Genomic DNA, 18906 nt, shown 5'->3' with positions numbered 1-18906 from the left:
AGGTACCCTGAGGGGAAGATGAGGTCAGCCCCTTGCTGGGGAAACTGATGGGGAGTAGACAGGAAAAGCCCACAGCAAAGACACGGAACAGCCTGGGGAGAAGGAAAGGAGAAGGCCATTCAAGACAGCTTGCGACTTTGGATCTCAACTTCCTTGAATTTGAATCTTGTTTCCATTCCTTGATAGGTGTGTGAGCCTGGCTAGACCTCATGTGGCATCTAGTTCTTCACTGCGGGCTTTTTGGGTTCACAGTTTCAGAGATCCTGGGCATTAAAGAAAATAATGTATATGCCCTACGCTTTCCCCAGGACCTTTGCATGTATTGCTCCCTCCACCTGGAACTCTTCTGCTCACCTTCTGCTGACTCTATTATACCTAACTTATTCTTCCCTCTTTCTCATATTAATGTCATATGTCAAATTGACTAGGCCATGAAGTGCCCAGATATTTGGTCAAACGTTATTCTGGGTATGCCTGTGAGGGTGTCTTTGGATGAGATTAAAATTTGAATCAGTAGACTGAATAAATCCCCAATGTGGGTGGGTCTCATTCAATCAGTTGAAGGCCTTAATGGAACAGAAAGGCTAAAAGGGAACTCCACCTGTCTGACTACTTCAAACTGGGACATCTGCTCTTTCCTGCCTTTGGGTTTGAACTGAAACACTGGCTTTTCTTGGCTCTTGACCCTGCCAGCCTTCAGACTGCAATGACACCATCAGCTCTCCTGGGTCTCAGATTTTTGGACTCAGAATATAATGCAACCATTGGCTCTTCAGGTCTCCTGTTTGCTGACTCACACTGCAGATTTTGGGCTTTCCTTGCTTCTATAATGTGTGAGCCAACTCCTTCAATTCCTTATAGTAAATCAATATCTCTTTTCAGCGATCTTAATGGACACAGGATATATTTATCCTGTTGGTTGGTTCTGTTTCTCCAGAGAACCCAGGCCAATATAGATTTTGGTACCAAGAGTGATTTTTAAAGGAACACAATATTAAACATGAGTTTTCTAAGTTGATCTGGGGTTTCTGGAATTGACTCTCTAATCTAAGATTTAAAGATGCTAATGACTTTATTTCTAAGTAGTAAAGGCAGTCTAATGGTCCAAGGCATATGTGATAATAGAGAAATGAAAAGTACTGGGGACTCCTCATGAACCACTTATGAGAGGCAAGGGTCTGGGTGCCCATGTGTATGATACTTTCAAACACTTTTTATCAAAATAATGAGTATAATGAGGATTGGTTGCTCCTAGTGTTACTGGACAAAGTGGGGAAAGAAAAGGTTGGGCTTGGGATTCAAATTCCCAGCGCAAGTGTTACATAAATGACCTGCAATCTATGTCTGCCCTTATCTCCTGTAGCTAAAGGGATGAAATTGTTGAAAATCTAACATACCTTATCCTGTGACTGGCTGAATTACAATGCAGGTCGAATTCCCAGCTTCCCGGGGAGTCTACTGTTAAAATAAAGGCTTTGACTGGGAAGGAATGAGATCCTGAAAGTTGGATTGGGGGTATATGGGAAGACCCTAATGGATCTGGGGACACTGGACCCCTAAATTATGATAAGTCATCTTTGGCAGTGGAAGCAGTTTCTCCACCCTCAGTATAAGTGACTTCCTGAGGCACCTGGGCTACTCAGTTAAGCATCTGACTCTTGATTTTTGACTCAGATCATGATCTCAGGATTGTGGGACTCAGCCCCTCATTGGACTCCATACTCAGCAGGGGAGTCTGCTCGAGATTCTCCCTCTCCCTCTGCCTCTCCCCACTGTACTCTCTCTATATATATAAATAATAAACAAATAAATCTTTTAAAAAATGACCTCTCAACCTGTGTCTGAACCTGCCTTGCCTGAGGAGAGGACAGTGGCCTCCCCCATTGCCAAGCAAGACAATGCCGATTCTCCTGAGAACCCACCTCCCCATCCCTCTTTGCTTCTAGACCTATAACTAGACTCAGTTCTCAGCAGGACCCTAACAATGAGGTAAAGTAATGGCCCACAAGGAGGTGTGCTATACTCCAAAAGAATTACCTGAGTTTTCTAATTCGTACAGATAGATATCTGGGGACTACTTGTGGTAGTGAATACTAAAGGTGTGGGATAATGGTGGAAGAAACATAATGTTGGATCAGGCAAAATTCATTCACAGGGGCTGACTAAGCAGAGATTTTCTAAATAATGTTGCATCTTGGGGAGTTACAAAGAGTCTAACAGTTTGTTTGTTTCATTGGCTGAAGCATGGGCAAAAAGACCCACAGGGAGTGAGTGAAAAATACTGGGTCTGCCTTGATTTCATGTAAAGAAAGGGATCCAAAGACAGGGAGGGTGGGATTTTGGAGTGGGTTTATCCTCTGAGACCCACTCACCCACCCTGGGAAGATCCAGAAGACATGACTTTCACCATGACTATGAGAAATAAACCTGTGAGGAGAGTCTTAGAATCCTTGAAGAGCTCTATGATCATTCTTTGTAGGCCAGACTTTGCAGGGAGAACTGCAGTCTCCAAACTGGGAAACAAACCACAATGACAGTAATTGGATCCTGGGGTGGCAAATACCTAATTGTGGCACTCAACTGCCTAAGGCAAGGAGAGCCTGGGTACCATAATAGATAGCAGAGTCAGTGCAGTGATGGGGATAGGCTGACATGCACAGACCCATGGTATTGGCTAGTTGGTCATAGTGTGCCTAGAGGTGAAATAGATAGGAAGCCTACTAAATTCTTACTTATTCTGAATAAGCAGAGAAATTCTAGGTCAAGTGAACAAAAGTCTATCTGAATTTTAAAAACAGTCATGGCTTCTCCTCAGACTTGAGGCAGTTTACAAACCCAAAATGACTTAGATGAAAGGGAAGCTGGGTACCCTTGAGGAAGGACCCCAGTACACACCAAATATTTATATTAATTTTCCCAGCCTTTCCCAAAAGGACCTATAGTTTTTTACCAAGATAACTGTGCACTAGGGAAAAGGAAATAATCAGCCTTTTGGGGAACGACCACACACTAGCTCTGAATGGACACTGATTCCGGGAGACCCCAATCCCCCTGTGGCCCTCCAGTCTGAGCTGGGGGCTTATGGAGGTCAGGTGATCAATGGGGTTTTAACTGAGGTCCATCTCACAGGAAGTCCAGTGGACCCCTGAATCCATCCTGTGGTTGTTTCCGTGGTTCTGCATTGCATAACTGGAACAGACATGCTGAGAATCTGGCAGAACCTCACATTGGTTCCTTGATCCATGGAGTAAGGGATATTATGGTGGAAAGGCCAAGAGGCACTGCCTCTACCTAGGAAAATACTAAAACCAATGCAATCCTGCATTCCTGGAGGGACTGCAGAGGTGAGTGCCCCCACCAAGAACTTGAAATTTGCTGACTTGGCCAGTGCAGAGGACAGGTGGACCTTGGCGACAGTGAATTTTCATAAGCCGAACAAGGTTGATTCCAACTGGTGGCTGCTGTACCAGATGCAGTTTCATGGCCTGAGAAAATTAACACATCCCTGGGATGCAGCTATTGATTTGGGAATTGTTTTGTTGTTGTTGTTGTTGTTGTTTTTCCATACCTGTTCATAAGGCCCTCTAGAAGCAGTCTGCTTCCGGCTGACAAGACCAGCAATACACCTTCACTGTCTGGCCTCAGGGGATCTCACTGCTCCAGTTCTATGTCATACTTCAGTTCACAGGGAACTTGATCTCCTTTCCATGACACTGATGATATCATACCAGTTGAACCTAGTGAGTGAGTAAGTAGTAGCTTGCTCTTTGCAAGACATTTATGTGTCAGGGGGGATATAAATATGACAAAAATTCAAGTGTCTTTGAGGCACCTGAATGGCTCAGTCGGTTTAGTATCTGCCTTGCGCTCACATCATGATTTCAGGGTCCTGGGATCGAACCCTGCTCAGTGAGGAGCCTGTTTCTCCCTCTCTCTGCTCATGCTTCCTCTGTCTCTCTCAAATAAATTTAAAAAAAAATTTCAAGGGCTTTCTACCTTAGTAAAATTCTTAGTGGTCCAGAGATGTGGGCATGTTGAGATATCCCTTCTAAGGTGAAGATTAAACTTTCATTTGGCCCCTCCTACAATGAAAAAAGAGGCATGCCTAGTGGGGGCAATGTACACATCTTCCTCACTTGGGTGTGTTACTCCAGCCCATTTACTGAGTGACTTGAAAAGGTGCTGGCTTTGCGTGGCACCCAGGACAAGAGAAGGCTCTGCAACAGGTCTGGGCTATGGGGTAAGCTGCTTTGCCCCTTGGGCCATATGATCCTGCAGACCCAATGGTGTTTAACATGGCAGTGATGGTAGGGATGCTGTATGGGGCCTTTGGGAGACCCCTATAAATGAACTACACTATAGATCCTTCGGATTTTGGAGCAAAGCCATGCCATCCTCCGTGGGTCACACTATTCTCCTGTCGAGAAAAAGCTCTTGGGCTGTGTTAGGGTTTGGGTAGAGACCAGATGCTAGCCATGGGCCACCAAGTTACCATGACACCCGAGTTGCCCATCTGAACTGGGTACTTCCTGACCCACTGAGTTACAAAGCTGGGCATACAGAGACACATTCCGTCATCCAATGGAAGTGGTATATATGTAATCAGGCCTGAGCAGGCCCTGAATGCACAAGTTAAGTTACAGGATAAAGTGGCCCAATAGCCATGGTCCCTACTTCTACTATACTACCATCTCTCTCCCAGCCTGCACCTATGGAATTATGGGGAGTTCCCTATGACCAGCTGGTGAAGGAAGAGAAGATTCTGGCCTAGTTTACAACTGTGGCCAATGCTTTGGCTGGATGGTCAGGGACTTAGAAGAAACACGACTGGAAAACTGGTGACAAGAAAATTTGGGGAAGAGTTATGTGAATAATCCTCGCTGAAGGATGAAGACATTTGTGTCCTCTGTGAATATTCTCCAAAGGGTGAGCTCAGCAGGGGTGGATTCTAACAATCAAGTGGATATAGCATGACCTATAATGTGAGATAGTCACAGTATCTAGTCAGCCTTCTTCTCCAGTCACCCCTGTCATCCCCCAATGGGCTCATGAACAAAGTGGTGCTGGTGGCAGGGATGGATTTTGTGCACAGGGTCAGCAACATGGCCCTCCAGTCACCAAGGCCAGCCTGGCCATGGCTCCCACCAAGTCCCTAATTTGCCAACAGCAGAGACCACCAGCAAATCCCCAGTATGGCCCCATTCTACAGGGTGATCAGCCAGCTACGAGCTGACAGGTTAATTACACTGGACTGCTTCCATCATGGAAGGGGCAATGTTTTTTCCCTGCTGGAATAGGAACTTACTCTGGATATGCATTTGCCCTCCCTGCATGAAGTGCTTGTGCCAAAAAATGCCATACAGAATGCATTATCCGTCATCATGGTATTCCCTGATATTCCAATGTAGCATTGCTTCTGATCAAGGAAACCACTTTACAGCAAATGAAGTACAACAACGGACCCATGATCATGGAATTCACTGGTGTGACCATGGTCCTTACCACCCTGAAACAGCTGGCTTGACAGAAGATTGAATTGTCCTTTGAACACTCAGTTCCTGAGCTAGCTAGGTGGCAATATCTTGCAGGGCTGTATACGGTCTGAATTAGTGTCCAATATATATGGTGCTATTTCTCTGATAGCAAAGATTCACTGGAACTGGGATCAAGGGGTGGAGATGAGAAAGATACCACCCACTATCACCCCTGGTGACCTACCAGCAAAATGTTTGCTTCTTATTCCCACAACCTTATGCTCTGCTGGCTTAGAGATCTTAGCTCGAAAGGAAGGAATGTTTCTGCCAGGGATACAACAATGACTCCATTGAACTGGAAGTTAAGACTGCTGCCTGGTCAGTTTGGGCTTCTCAGACTTCTGAATTAGTAGTCAAGGAAGAAGATATTGTGCTGATTGGGGTGGCTGATCCTGACTACCAAGGAGAAAATGGACCACTACTCTACAATGGAGGTAAGGAAGAGCATGTCTGGAATTCAGAAGATCCCACAGAAGGTCCTGAAATAAATACAATGGAAAACTACAATAGTCCAGTCCAATCTAGGTAGGACCTTAGATCGGGAATGAAGGTTTGGATCACCTTACCAGGTAAAGAACAACCAGCTGAGGGCCTTGCTGAGGACAAAGAAAATACACATGGGTCATAGAAGAAGGACGTTATAAATAACAGTCATGACCATGTACTCCTTGTCAAGAGTATTTCCTCCTTGGCCTGTTATAAATATATAAATATAAATGCATAGAGCAAGTATTTTTGCTTTCTTCCCTTTCTTATCCTCTTATCATGTAACATAAAACATAAAATAAATTGACTTTATACCACAGGATTTAAATATTGTTAACTTTATGTCATAGTATTTAAATTATGAGATATCAAAGGGAAAAGTAAATATCTCTCAAGGACTTTACCTTCTTTTCTGGGGAAAGGGTTAGTGTGGTTTTGGTTGTACACAGGATACTCACATCATGAGTATTAGGCAGAATTGTAACCTTCTTAGTATCCCTATTTGGAGATTAAGTATGATTTAAGGATATGTGCATGGGTGCCAAGTTGATCTGTGGAGGTTAATTTTATGTGTCAACAGGACTGGACCACAGAGTGGCCAGACATTTGGTCAAACATTATTCTGGTTGTGTCTGCAGGGGTGTTGGATGAGACTAACATTTTAAACTGGTACTGAGTAAAATAGATTGCTCTCCTAATGTGCTGGGCCTCATCTAAGCAGTTGAAGACCTAAATAAAACCAAAGACTGACCCTTCCGTAAGTAACAGAGAATTCTCCTGCCTGGTAGTCTTCACACTGTCCCAACACTTCCTCCTGTTCTACAGCAGCTTCTGGCCTTCCGACTCAAACCGGGACATTAGCTGAGCAGATTTTGGACTTGCTGGCCTCCTTCATTACATGAGCCAATTTTTAAAATAGTTTCTCTCTCTCTCTCTCATAGGTTCTGTTTTTCTGGAGAACTCTGGCTAATTTAGGGGTGAGATGAGAGTATAAGATAACATCAGAGTGATGGGCATCCCGAGGGACAGGTGGCTGTACGCCCCTGCGATCGGGTGGGAAGGGAGAAAATGAGAAAACAGAGTTTCCAAGACGAGGGCTGCCTATTTCTCTGTGTAGACCAGATCAAACAAATCCACATATGAAAATCCAGTTTTGTATGGCAGGCAAAGTTAGGAGCCCCAGCATCTTTACGAAGAGGTTTGTAAGTACAGTAGTCTTCCCTTATCTGCGATGGCTATGTTCCAAGAACCCCCTACACAGCCTGCTTTTTCCTATATATACTTTCCTATGATAAAGTTTAATACATAAGATAGGCATTACATGAATATTGTCTCCTCTCAAAATATCTCCAATACTGCATTTGCCCTTCTTGTGATGCCCTGAGGTGATAAAATGCCTAAGTGATGAGAAGAATAGCGGTGAAGGACTCAGCCACTGCGATGTAGCATTAGGCTACCACTGACCTTCAGAGGAGGTCATTAGGAGCATGAAACCACAGATAACGGCGGGGTGGGGGGACTTACTGTGTTTTTTAAAGCTTCCAGTTGCGCTAGGCATTTGCTACCGGATTGTATGAGCCTACCGAGATTTTTGCTGGAAACTTCTGTGTCAGGCGAGATTACCACGGCCCTCTGGGAGCTCTGTAGCAGATGTGGTCCAGGTCTGGCTCTTACCTCTTACGATGGTCACGTTGCGAAGGATTTCTCCATGCTGCGTGTCCACAGCCTTCATCTCCTCCACGATCATGGAGAGGTTGCGGATGTTGAAGTCCAGCCGCGCACTGAGCAGGCTGAAACGCTCCCGGAGCAGGTCTGTGGTGCCCAGCATGAGAGAGACAGACTTGTTCAGGTAGTAGAGCTCCTCGGCGTGCGTGTGGAAGCCCAGCGTGCAGGAGAGCCGCACGTCATCCAGGTACTTGAGCATGCTGTGCACGTGGTTGTCGGTGGCATTGATGTTGGTGAAGATGGTGCTGATCTCGATCTCGTGTGAAGCCATGCGTCCTTCCAGCGTCTCGAACCTCTCCACAGTGCGGTTCTGGGCATAGCGGGTGTGGTACTGCAGATCGTGCATGTTCTCCTCGTGGTCGTCCAGGAAGGACGAGATGTTATCCAGCTGCAGCTGCAGGCCCATGACCTGCAGCACCAAGTCGTGCGCGCTCTCAGCATTCTGGCTGATGCGCTGCGAGGAGACCCCCAGGGTGGCCTGGATGTTCTTGACCGCTTCTCCGGTCTTGGCTGAGATGGTGCGCAGGCCGCTGAAGAGCCGGGTATAGTTCTGCCAGTCGGTGACCATCTTCTGGAGGGTCAGGGTCTCCTCATCAGTCTTGCGCTGGATCCCGTGGATCCACTCTGAGGTCTGCCCCACAGTGAAGTTGATCTGGTGGACTGTAGCCTTGACGTCATAGCAGTCCTGGGTAAGGTCCTTCAGAGAGAGGTCCAGGCCGGCCGTGGTGGCCTGCCAGCCTCTCACCTGGGCAAGAAAGAGCCCCAGAGACTGGTTGACCTGGTGGATGGAAAAGGAACAGCTGCCCATCTCCTGGGAGATCTGACTGCTGGTGGTGGAGAGCAGCTCGTGGGTCTGAGAGGTCTGGTCCAGCTGTACCTCCTGGGCCAGGAGCATCTTCTGAATTCCCTCCAGCTCCTCCTGCAGTTTTCTGATTTCTTGCTCCAGCTGCCCAGCCTCGTGGCAGAAAGAACAGTTGTTTGGGGCTTTCAGATCTTCAGGGGAAAGGGACAACATTTTAAGTTGCTGAAGGATCATGGGACGAAAGTTGCTTCTTTATATATTTCAGAGCATAATGGATTGTCAAGTGGCTTCCTGATCCCTCTTCCTATCCTAAGCCTGCTATGAAAACCTTTTGAAAAAGCCTTACCATCTCTATGAAATATTATTTTACCAAATGTCTTTACTATGACATAAAATATAGAACTGGGGACATTTTTTCCATCTCGCCACTGAATTCTTGAGAATATTGCTTCATAACTTTTCTAAGGTTGCCAAGAACCACCCATTTACATTTTATCTTAAAATTTCTCCAAATATTTTTGTACTTATTATCGATGAACTTATGGGGGAAAGATGGTACGGGGATTATTTCTCCCTGTGACAGATGAGAAATGAGGCACAGAGAAGAGGTTTGCCAAATTTATCACTCAGCTAGTACTTTATCTTTCTGTCATGGTTGACCTCCTCTACCCTTTCTATTGTGGCTCCTTCTGTCTCAGTCTTGGAACGAGAAGATCCCTGGTTAAAGCAGGAGATAGAATCATGACTTGGTAGCATATGGTAGGGTAGGGTAGACTTGTCAAGAAGCTATGGAAGATCTTAAAAATAATTTCAGGGTGGCTGGGTGGCTCAGTTGGTTAAGCATCTGACTCTTGATTTTGGCTCAGGTCATGATCTCAGGGTCCTGGGATGCAGCCCTGCATTGGGTTCCCTGCTCAGCAGGGAGTCTGCTTGTCTCTCTTTCCTTCTCTCTGTCCCTCGCCTGCATGCACTAGTGCTTTCTTTCTTTCTCAAATAAATACATAAATCTTTTTAAAATAATCATAATCTCAGATACATGAGAATGACTGAGGAACGGACTTTCTTTGGGTTCCTTCTCTACCTGTAGGCTCGGGCTAGATCTGTACCACATAGAACACTTGGCTCCAGACCTGGGTGGATCTCAGGGCAGCAGTCCTCTTTGAATGGACAAGGAGGCAGGGAGTCATAGCTGTCTTTTCCCTTGTGTCTCAAAGGTTGGTGAAGGATGTCCTATTTCAGGCCACCATGGCCCGAGGGAGCACTCAGCCCTCCCCCATTATTACTGGTATTCCATCATACTCATGTGCACATCTGGACATGGGACACTTACCCAGTCCTTGGAGGTTTTCCTGCATAGACAAAAGTTTCTTGTCATAAATGGCCTGGGCCAGGGAGATGTCTTCTGAGAGAGAGTCCACTTTCCTGAAAACTGTATGGGAAATACAGATGAGAAGATGGGGCAGGGTCTTAGCTCAGAGAAACAGCAGTCATTTGTCGAGAAGGTGTTTTTATCAACCTCTCTGCCACCAAAACCATTCACCCTTTTATGGGGCTTTTCAGTGGTGGGAAGGGAAGATGCTTCTTATGGCCAGAGTTTGTCACACATTCCTTAAAAACACAGATCTACATCTAAATAGCTCCCTTAAGTGTTTCTATGTATGGATATATATACTCGTGTGTATATATGTATGTGTGTGTGTGTGTGTGCGCACGCGTGTATCCACCTCCACATTTAAAACTAGGTCTGACCACAGGATAGAATAGAATAAGGAAAATTAAGAAGAAAATACAAAAAGAGTATAAAAGTTATTCTTAATCCTACGACTGAGAGACAATAGCCATCAATATCTTCGTGTATCTGTTGGACTCTTATCTCTATAACCATTCTGTAGCTACATAGATTTATGTATACTTTTTTAGAAAACAACAACAGGAACCCGGAATGTTTGGACTATTTCATCTATTTTCTTCCAATTTTCTTCACTGATATAATGTCATGGACATTTTCCTATTGAGGTTTAAATCACTTTAGGATCATTACTTTTAATGCCTGTATCATACTCTGTATAAATGACTCAGCAATTGTATAAAAGTCCCTTGTGCTTGGCGGACACTTCTGAGTCTACAAATAAAACTTGGTGGGTATATATGAGTAACAGTTATTCCTAGAAATAATCCTTATATTTGATGGTTTTATGTATATGGTTATTCTCATAGGATAAATTGCTTGAAGCAGAATTAATGGGTTAAGGAGTTGGACACATGTTGCCAAAGTGACCCCTAGGAAAGGTTTTACTGGTTTATACCAGCTTCTTAGGGGTCAGTGCTAGCCTGGGTTTAGAGAACATCTGGGCATCAACAGGATCCCTGGCTTTCTCTAGCAAGTGCCTGGCTAGACAGGGAGGTAAGAGGAGAGGACGGAGTAGATGGATGTTTCCCACAGAGCCTATGAAAGTAAGTGTGGGGGTAGAAACAGATCTACCAAGAAAGCTGGGGAATATAATTTCTGGTCCACATTTGCCTCAGATCTTTTGGGTGTCTTCAGGCAAGGCAGTTAATTTTTCTGCAGCTCAACTGAATCATCTGTAAAAGGAAAGTATGAAGCTAGATGACTTCCAATGTTCTTCTCAGCTCCAAAATTCCATGATTCCATTTTGTTTTGAATCTCTGGGCTTTCATTAACATTGTATATCTCAGAACTGCTGAGACTTAATTAGCAGCAGTGATATAGTGAGAGACCCTAGGAACAGTTCAGTGCCCTTCTATTTCACCAGCACCTAGAGTTTATAGTATTTATTATTCCATTTGAGTCTCCCCCAAATTAAAATTTCTTATATAGATGGCGGGGAACAGAGGTGTAGAGACTCTGAATGACTTTGATTCATATCCTAATGCTTTGTAAAGTCTACCCCCAAGCCAATAGCCAAGTTCATTCATATAATTCACCCTGTTCACTTCACTGAGCGTTTCATGATCCATAATTACATATTTTTTGTTTACCATTTTCCTTATTTTTTAGATTTTTTTTTTCTCATCTTTTCAAAATTGTCTTATAACGTATACTATAAAGAGAACATATGTGTAATTTATAAATAAATAGGCGTATTTCACAAGTGTAAGATGATTGTTTTTTTTTTCTTTTCAAATATTTAAGTATAAACATTTTCAAGCAGAGGAATCAAAGCTTGGACAGTGACTGTCTTACTTGTACAACTGGAAGTCGTGTGTCTACTAACTACATTCTATAATTAACATTTTACTTGTATTCACTTCATTGTACATCTGCCATTTTACCTTTTTATCTGTTCATCAACCCATCTACTTTTTTGATACATTTTAAATCAAACTTTTTACCAATGGGTACACAGTCAAAAAAGGTTCATAGATTATTGGTCTAGGCTAAGGGCTGGCAAAGCAGGATCTATATGTCGCATCTGACCCAAGGTCACTTTGTTGGAACAAAGCCATCTCCATTTAGTACATACATATTGTGTCTGGCTGCTTTTGCTTTACAACGGCAGAGTGGTTTTGACAAAGACCATGTGTGGCCCGTAAATCCTAAAAAATTTACTACCGAAACCTTTACAGGCAGTCTGCCAAACCTTGCTCTAGATTATGAGCTCCATAAACAGGGCCCATGTTTTATGAAGCAGTATAAGCCCCATGCCTAATGCAGTTCTCGGCTTATAGTATGCATGCAACAGGTACCCGATTAAAGGAGTAAGTTGAACTTCCAAGTACCTTTGAGGAAGACAGATTCTACTCAACCTCCAGACTTTATCCTCAGTCCCGACCATAATACCTTGACTACAACTGTCTGCATATATACTCCCAAATCTCTAGTCTCTATTTGACGAGTATTACTGAGCACCTGCCAACCAGGTCAGGATGTGCCAGTTCTGCTCTAGGGACTTGGGACAACCAGGCTGGAGGCAAAAACAAAAAGGAAGCTCATCTTTCTCCCTGGATTCTGCAAATGCTCTCCTTACCCCCCAGTTATTATGATCTTCTGCTCATTCACTCTGGGTGAAAGATAGCCCAAACACTTGGGGCAAATCCTTTCACCTTCCCAGATACATGGAATGAGGCCGGCCTTCCATTTCAGGGCTCGTTGAGATGATTTGTAGATGTCATGTAGGTGACAATGCCTGGCACCTGGTGGGCACCCCATCACCGCCCATACCCGCTGAAGGGCGTCGGTGCCTGTGTTCCTCTCTGGGCTCAAGCCTGTGGCTGCTGGAGCTTTATTCATGGTCCTGCGGGTGCAGAGAGCTGAGGCCCCGTGAGGCCTGGCCAGAAAAAGACTGGGGAATTTCCCTGATGTCCAATTTGCTACTTCAGAATGGTGGACAGCCAATTTGGTTCCCTCCATGTAACATAATCTGTTAGCATCCAGAAGGCAGAGGCTGACTGAACCTGGCCGTGAGCTATCGTCTGGGTTAGCTCCCATGGTTGTACAATGGGCATGTATGACAGCCACCACACTCCAGGTCCCTGGCCTTCACTGGCAGGACTCTGTTCTAACAAGCAAGGTCCCAGTGAGACTCAGGGATTTGCATTTTAACAAATACTGGGGGTGATCTTGATGCAGGCAGGCATCCAACCTCACTTCGAGAAACGCTCACAAAGACCATGGAAGAGGCTTCAAAAATGCCCGGTGCAAGGATCTCAGCCCTGGATATACTTACCAAACACCCGATATTTTTTAAAAATTCGCAGGTAATTCTAACATGCAGCTGAAACTGGGAACCACTGGACTGGTCCTGTCCTCTCCTCTTACCAGAAGGAAAACAGAAGTCTCGAGAGGGGAATGCCTTGCTCAAATGCACACAGCTACTTACTGACCGGAAATCAGAGGCTGGTCCTTGAAGTCTGAATCGAGTATGAAGATTCCCCTGTCAGAAGGATGCTGGACCACCCCGGGGCTGCGGGGCGCCTGCACTCACCTAGAGAGGCCAGCACGGCCACGGCCACCAGGAGCAGGGCCAGGAAGAGGTAAAGAATTCGCACCGATGTGTGCAAAGACAGGTTCTTCTGGCAGCGGCTGCAGCGGGGCCCCGGCCGGCCTGTTGGGGGACAAAGGAAACCAGTGACTGAGGCTGCAGGTCGAGGGTCAGGTTCATGTCTCTGCTCTGAACGGTCTCATCCCATCTCAAACCAGTCTCAGAAAGGGAGATGTTCTCCATCCTCATGCCTGCCCATCTCACCATGTTCTCTCTAGGTTTTAGCAATAGAAGAGACCAGAGTCGGGGTCTTCAAAGAACGCCCCCCTGCCACCATTCTCTCTGAGGGTAATGTCAATGAGCCCAGGGTGTAAGGAAATACCTCTTCCTGACACATTGGCCTTATCGTGGTCCACAACATGGGGCAGCCAGCCTTGTTTTATCCTTGGGTGACCAATGTGTCTCAGTGTACCTAGGGTTTTCTGGGCTTTAGCTTTGAAAAATCTCCTCCTGTGGGAATTCCTCAGTATGGGACCAACCAGTTGCACACCCTAAGAAACCCTTCAATCCCCAAACTTGTCAGGTGACAAGGAGTACTCCTGGAAATGGAACGAATGGTTGCAGTCCACCAGCTGGGGCCCCTAATATGGAAGAAGAAGGAAGCCAGGTGTTCTTGACTACTCTTGCATGTGGCCAAGGTCCAGTGGGAATGACACTGTGAAATTGTTGTGATATTTCTAAGGCAGATTCGACTTCGGCTGCACATTATGAGTACTGGGAACGTTGAAAACTCCAGATGCCCCTTTCATACTCCAGACCAAAAGGAATGAGGATTTCTGAAGGCTGGTCACAGGCTTCCTGGGGTGGTTACAATACGCAGTGCCAGCTGAGAACAGCTGTGTTAATCCACACCAAAACCCACTGAGATGCCCTCCTCTACGTAACGGTTCAGGTGGCATTGGTTTCTGAGATTATCCAAGTGCCAAGCTGAGTCCTGTAGGCCAAGGGGATGAGCCACTTGGGTGATAAGGGATATGATGAAGGGGACAGTTCTGGTCCAGTTAGAGGACAGGCCCTGGGGAGATGGCAGAGGTCCCTGACTGGTCTCAGAAGGAGCCCTGAAGACAGATGTCACTTGTGTCAACTTTGACATCATCTGTACCCATGCAAATCTGTGCATGGTACCCTCACCCGAGACCCATGCAAATCTGCCCTTCCACCCTCCATGGAGTAGTGGGGAAAGAACAATCATGATTCTGAAGCCATGGGGAGAGATAAGTCACCAGCCTGGGGATGGGGACAAGGAGGTCAGGGGCAGCCCGCAGGGCCCTTACCTTCTTGTGTGCATGGGAAGGTCGGCATGTCCTCATCGTCACCAGCCAGCTCCTCTTCTGTAACACACAACGCATCTCCATCGCCAGTGGCCGACCTCACTGTGATGGAGCCAGGGCTGTCAGACCCAGTGTGGGAACCTGGAGCCACACCCACCCCTCTCCAGCTGCCGCAATCCCCAAATCAGCCCTCTGGAACTCCAGGTGACCAGACAGTAAGCAGAGGAGAAGGGAAAAGAGATAAGAACAAGAGACTGAGGATCTGAGATGTCCCAATGCCTGTGGGTAAGGAGATTTTATGATCTCACACAAGCTGGTAAAGATACAGAGGCCAGCTCAATTGCATAGTCTCTGCACCTTGCTCAAACCCTCAGGGTGGAGTGAGAAAGAATAAGAGCTGGTTGTTTTATCCAGCCCAGCATCCTTCTGTTTGCTGGCTCGTGGTAACGCAAGCAGAATTCCTTTGCTGCAGGGTCAGGGGTGAATCTGCAAGACCCTGCATCCAGCCCAGCTGGGAGCTGCCGAGAGGAGGGAGCAGGAGTGAAGACGGTAGGAGCCAATCCCAGACCTCCACCTCACACACTGCCTCATCTGGGACCTGATGGTGCAGAAGGGACCATGGGAGGAGGTCTCATGTGTTCCCTGAATAAGACCTAGTGATGGAATCCCCCATTCAGAAGAGTGCTCTTGGATACCTCATAACTCCTCCTCCTTACAAGACCTGGTCTTTTGTAAATGATGAGGAGAAGGATGCCCAAAATAGGCAAAGGGAGCCAAATTTCCAAGTGGGTGCTTAAGAATTGTGCTACTTTTGTCCTGGGAAGTGTGTGGGGGTTTGGGGTATGTGCAAGCTGATCATGACAACCGAATTCCTGGGAGATATCTGTCGAGGGGATTTTTTTACAAGTATGCCTCAGGATGCCTGGGTGGCTCAGTGGGTTAAGAGTCTGCCTTTGGCTCAAGTCATGATCTTGGGGTCCTGGGATTGAGCCGCACATTGGAGGAGGGAGTCCCTGCTCAGCGGGGAGCCTGCTTCTCTCTCTACCTCAGCCTCTTCCCCTGCTTGTGCTCTTTCTCTCTCAAATAAATAAAATAAAATAAAATAAAACAAAATAAAATAAAATTATGCCTCAAAATCCAGAGGCAATAAAAGAAAAAAAAGAGATTCATTTGACTGCATGAAAATGCTTTTGCATGACCAAAAAAAGTCATTGGCAAACTGGGAGAAAATATTGACAGTACATATTATAGATAAAGTGCTAATATGGAATGAATTCAGTAGTCACAGGTTACAAAATCAATGTATAGAAATCTACTGCATTTTTTTTTAAATGTAGGCTCCACACAGACTGGAACTTGAACTCATGACCCTGAGATTGAAACCTGAGCTGAGATCACAAGCCACCCAGGCACCCCTGCTGCATTTCTATACACTAATAATGAAGCAGCAGGAAGAGAAATTAAGGAATCAATCCCATTTACAATTGTAAATGTAGGAGGATACCTGGGAATGAACCTAACCAAAGAGGTGAAAGGCCGATACTCTGAAAACCCTAAAACCCTGTTGGAAAAAATTGAGGAAGACACAAAGAAATGGAAAGACCTTCCATGTTCATGGATTGGAAGAACAAATATTGTTAAAATGTCTATACCAGCCAAAGCAATCTACACTTTTAATGCAATCCTTATCAAAATACCAAGAGCATTTTTCACAGAACTAAAATTAACAATCCTAAAATTTGTATGAAACCATGAAAGACCCCGAATAGTCAAAGCAATCTTGAAAAGAAAAACAAAACTGGGATTATCACAAAGCTATAGTAATCAAGGCAGTATGGTACTGGCACAAAAACAGACACATAGATCAAAGGAACAGAACAGAAAACCCAGAAATAAACCTACAATTATATGGTCAATTAATTTTTGACAAAGGAGGAAAGAATACGCAATGGGAAAAAGAGTCACATCAACAAATGGTATTGGGAAAACTGGACAGCTCTTGTAAAAGAATGAAACTGGACCACTTTCTTATGCCATACACAAAAATACATTCAAAACGGATTAAAGACTTAACTGTGAGATCTGAAATCATAAAAATCCTAGAAGAGAGCCCAGGCAATAATTTCTCTGACATTGGCCATAACACATCTTTCTAGATTTGTCTCCTGAGGCAAGGAAAACAACAGCAAAAATAAATTATTGGGACTACATCGAAATAAAAACTTCTGCATGGCGAAGGAAACAATCAACAAAAGTAGAAAACAACCTACAGAATGGGAGAAGATATTTGCAAATGACATATAAGATAAAGGGCTAGTATCCAAAATGCATAAAGAATGTATCAAGTATGTACTTATAATGTATAAGTATGTAATGTATAATGTATAAAGAATGTACTCAATACCCAAAATATGAATAATGCAATTAAAAATGGGCAGAACACATAAACAGACACTTCTCCAAAGGAGACATCCAGACGGACATTAGACACAAGAAAAGATGCTCAACATCACTCATCAGCAGGGAAATGCAAGTCAAAACCACAATGAAATATCACCTCATACCTGTTGGAATGGCTATTATCAAGAAGACAAGAGGTAACAAGTGTTGGGGAAGATGTGGAGAAAACGGACCACTTGTGCCCTGTTGATGGGAATGCAAACTGTTGCAGTCACTGTGGAAGAGTATGGAATTTCCTCAAAAATCGCCCAACTGTGGAAAGAGCCAAGATGTCTTTCAACTGTGAATGGCTAAAGAAGATATGGTCCATATATGCTATGGAGTATTATGCCTCCATCAGAAAGGATGAGTACCCAACTTTTGTATCAACATGGACGGGACTGGAGGAGATTATGTTGAGTGAAATAAGTCAAGCAGAGAGAGTTATCATATGGTCTCACTTACTTGTGGAGCATAAGGAATAACACAGAGGACACTGGGAGATGGGAGAGGAGAAGGGAGTTGGGGGAAATCGGAGGAGGAGACAAACCATGAGAGTCTGTGGACTCTGAGAAACAAACTGAGGGTTTTGGAGGGAAGGGAGTGCCGGGTTGGGTGAGCCTGGTGGTGGGTATTAAGGAGGGCACATATTGCATGGAGCACTGAGTGTGGTGCATAAACAATGAATCTCCAAACACTAAAAAAAATAAAATTAAATTAAGTTGTTAAAAAAAAGAAAAAAAAATACAATTATGCTATGACCTTATGCTCCAGTAATCACATTACTGGGTATTTACCCCCAATATAGAAAAACACTAACTCAAGGGGATACATGCATCCTGATATTTATTACAGCATTATTTACAATAGCCAAATTATGGAAACAGCTCAAACATCCATTGAGAGATGAATGAATAAAGAAGATGTGATATACATATCATGGAATATTATTCAGCCATAAAAAGAATGAAATCCTGCCCTTTGTAGCAACATGGATAGACCAGAGAGTATAATGCTAAGAGAAATAAGTCTACCAGAGAAAGACAAATGCCATATGTTTTCATTTGTATGTGGCATTTAAGAAATAAAAACAAATGAGGTGTTCCTGGGTGGCTCAGTTGATTAAGCATCTGACTTGAGCTCAGGTCATGATTTCAGGGTCCTGGGAATGAGCCCCACGTTGGGCTCCCCGCTCAGAGGGGAGCCTGCTCCTCCCTCTCCTTCTCCCTCTGTCCCCCAACTCGTGTGCTCTCTCTCAAATAAATAAACAAAATCTTTTTTTTTTTTAAGAAAGAGGTCCCCTAAACAAATGAAAAGATGTTCAACTTTATTCACAAGATAAATGAGATTTTTGATTTTTAAAGAATTTTTATTTATTTTTTTTTAGAGGTGGGGGAGGAACAGAGGGAGAGGGAGTGAGAGAATCTTAAGGATGCTCCATGATGAGCACAGAACCTGACGTGGGGCTCAGTCTCACGACCCTGAGATCATGATCTGAGCCGACATCAAGAGTCAGACACTTAAGTGACTGAGCCACCCAGATGCTCCACAGTAAATGCAATTTAAAACTATGATGTGAAATCATTCTCACCTGTCAGATTGGCAATAATGCAGAGGTTGACAATATACTCCACTAGCCAGGCTAT

The 18906-nt window shown here is 44.7% G+C and overlaps 1 protein-coding gene across 2 annotated transcripts in view; it reads right to left on the bottom strand.

Annotated features, from left to right (window-relative positions):
• The window catches only part of SCARA3 (scavenger receptor class A member 3), a 50932-nt gene that overhangs the window by 16942 nt on the left and 15084 nt on the right, over positions 1-18906 (bottom strand). The window contains exons 2-5 of one of the 2 annotated variants that reach the window (XM_082726836.1): positions 14825-14923; positions 13494-13613; positions 9878-9976; positions 7695-8738 (exon numbers count right to left, since the gene is read on the bottom strand). In XM_082726836.1, coding sequence (XP_082582962.1) covers positions 7695-8738; positions 9878-9976; positions 13494-13613; positions 14825-14923 — 1362 coding nt within the window. The remainder of the gene's footprint in view (positions 1-7694; positions 8739-9877; positions 9977-13493; positions 13614-14824; positions 14924-18906) is intronic. The other variant, XM_082726837.1, reaches the window with a different exon arrangement.

Source organism: Mustela nivalis (assembly GCF_964662115.1).
Source record: "Mustela nivalis genome assembly, chromosome: 4".
Taxonomy (NCBI): Eukaryota; Metazoa; Chordata; class Mammalia; order Carnivora; family Mustelidae; genus Mustela; species Mustela nivalis.
This window is presented reverse-complemented; position numbering and strand designations above follow the sequence as displayed.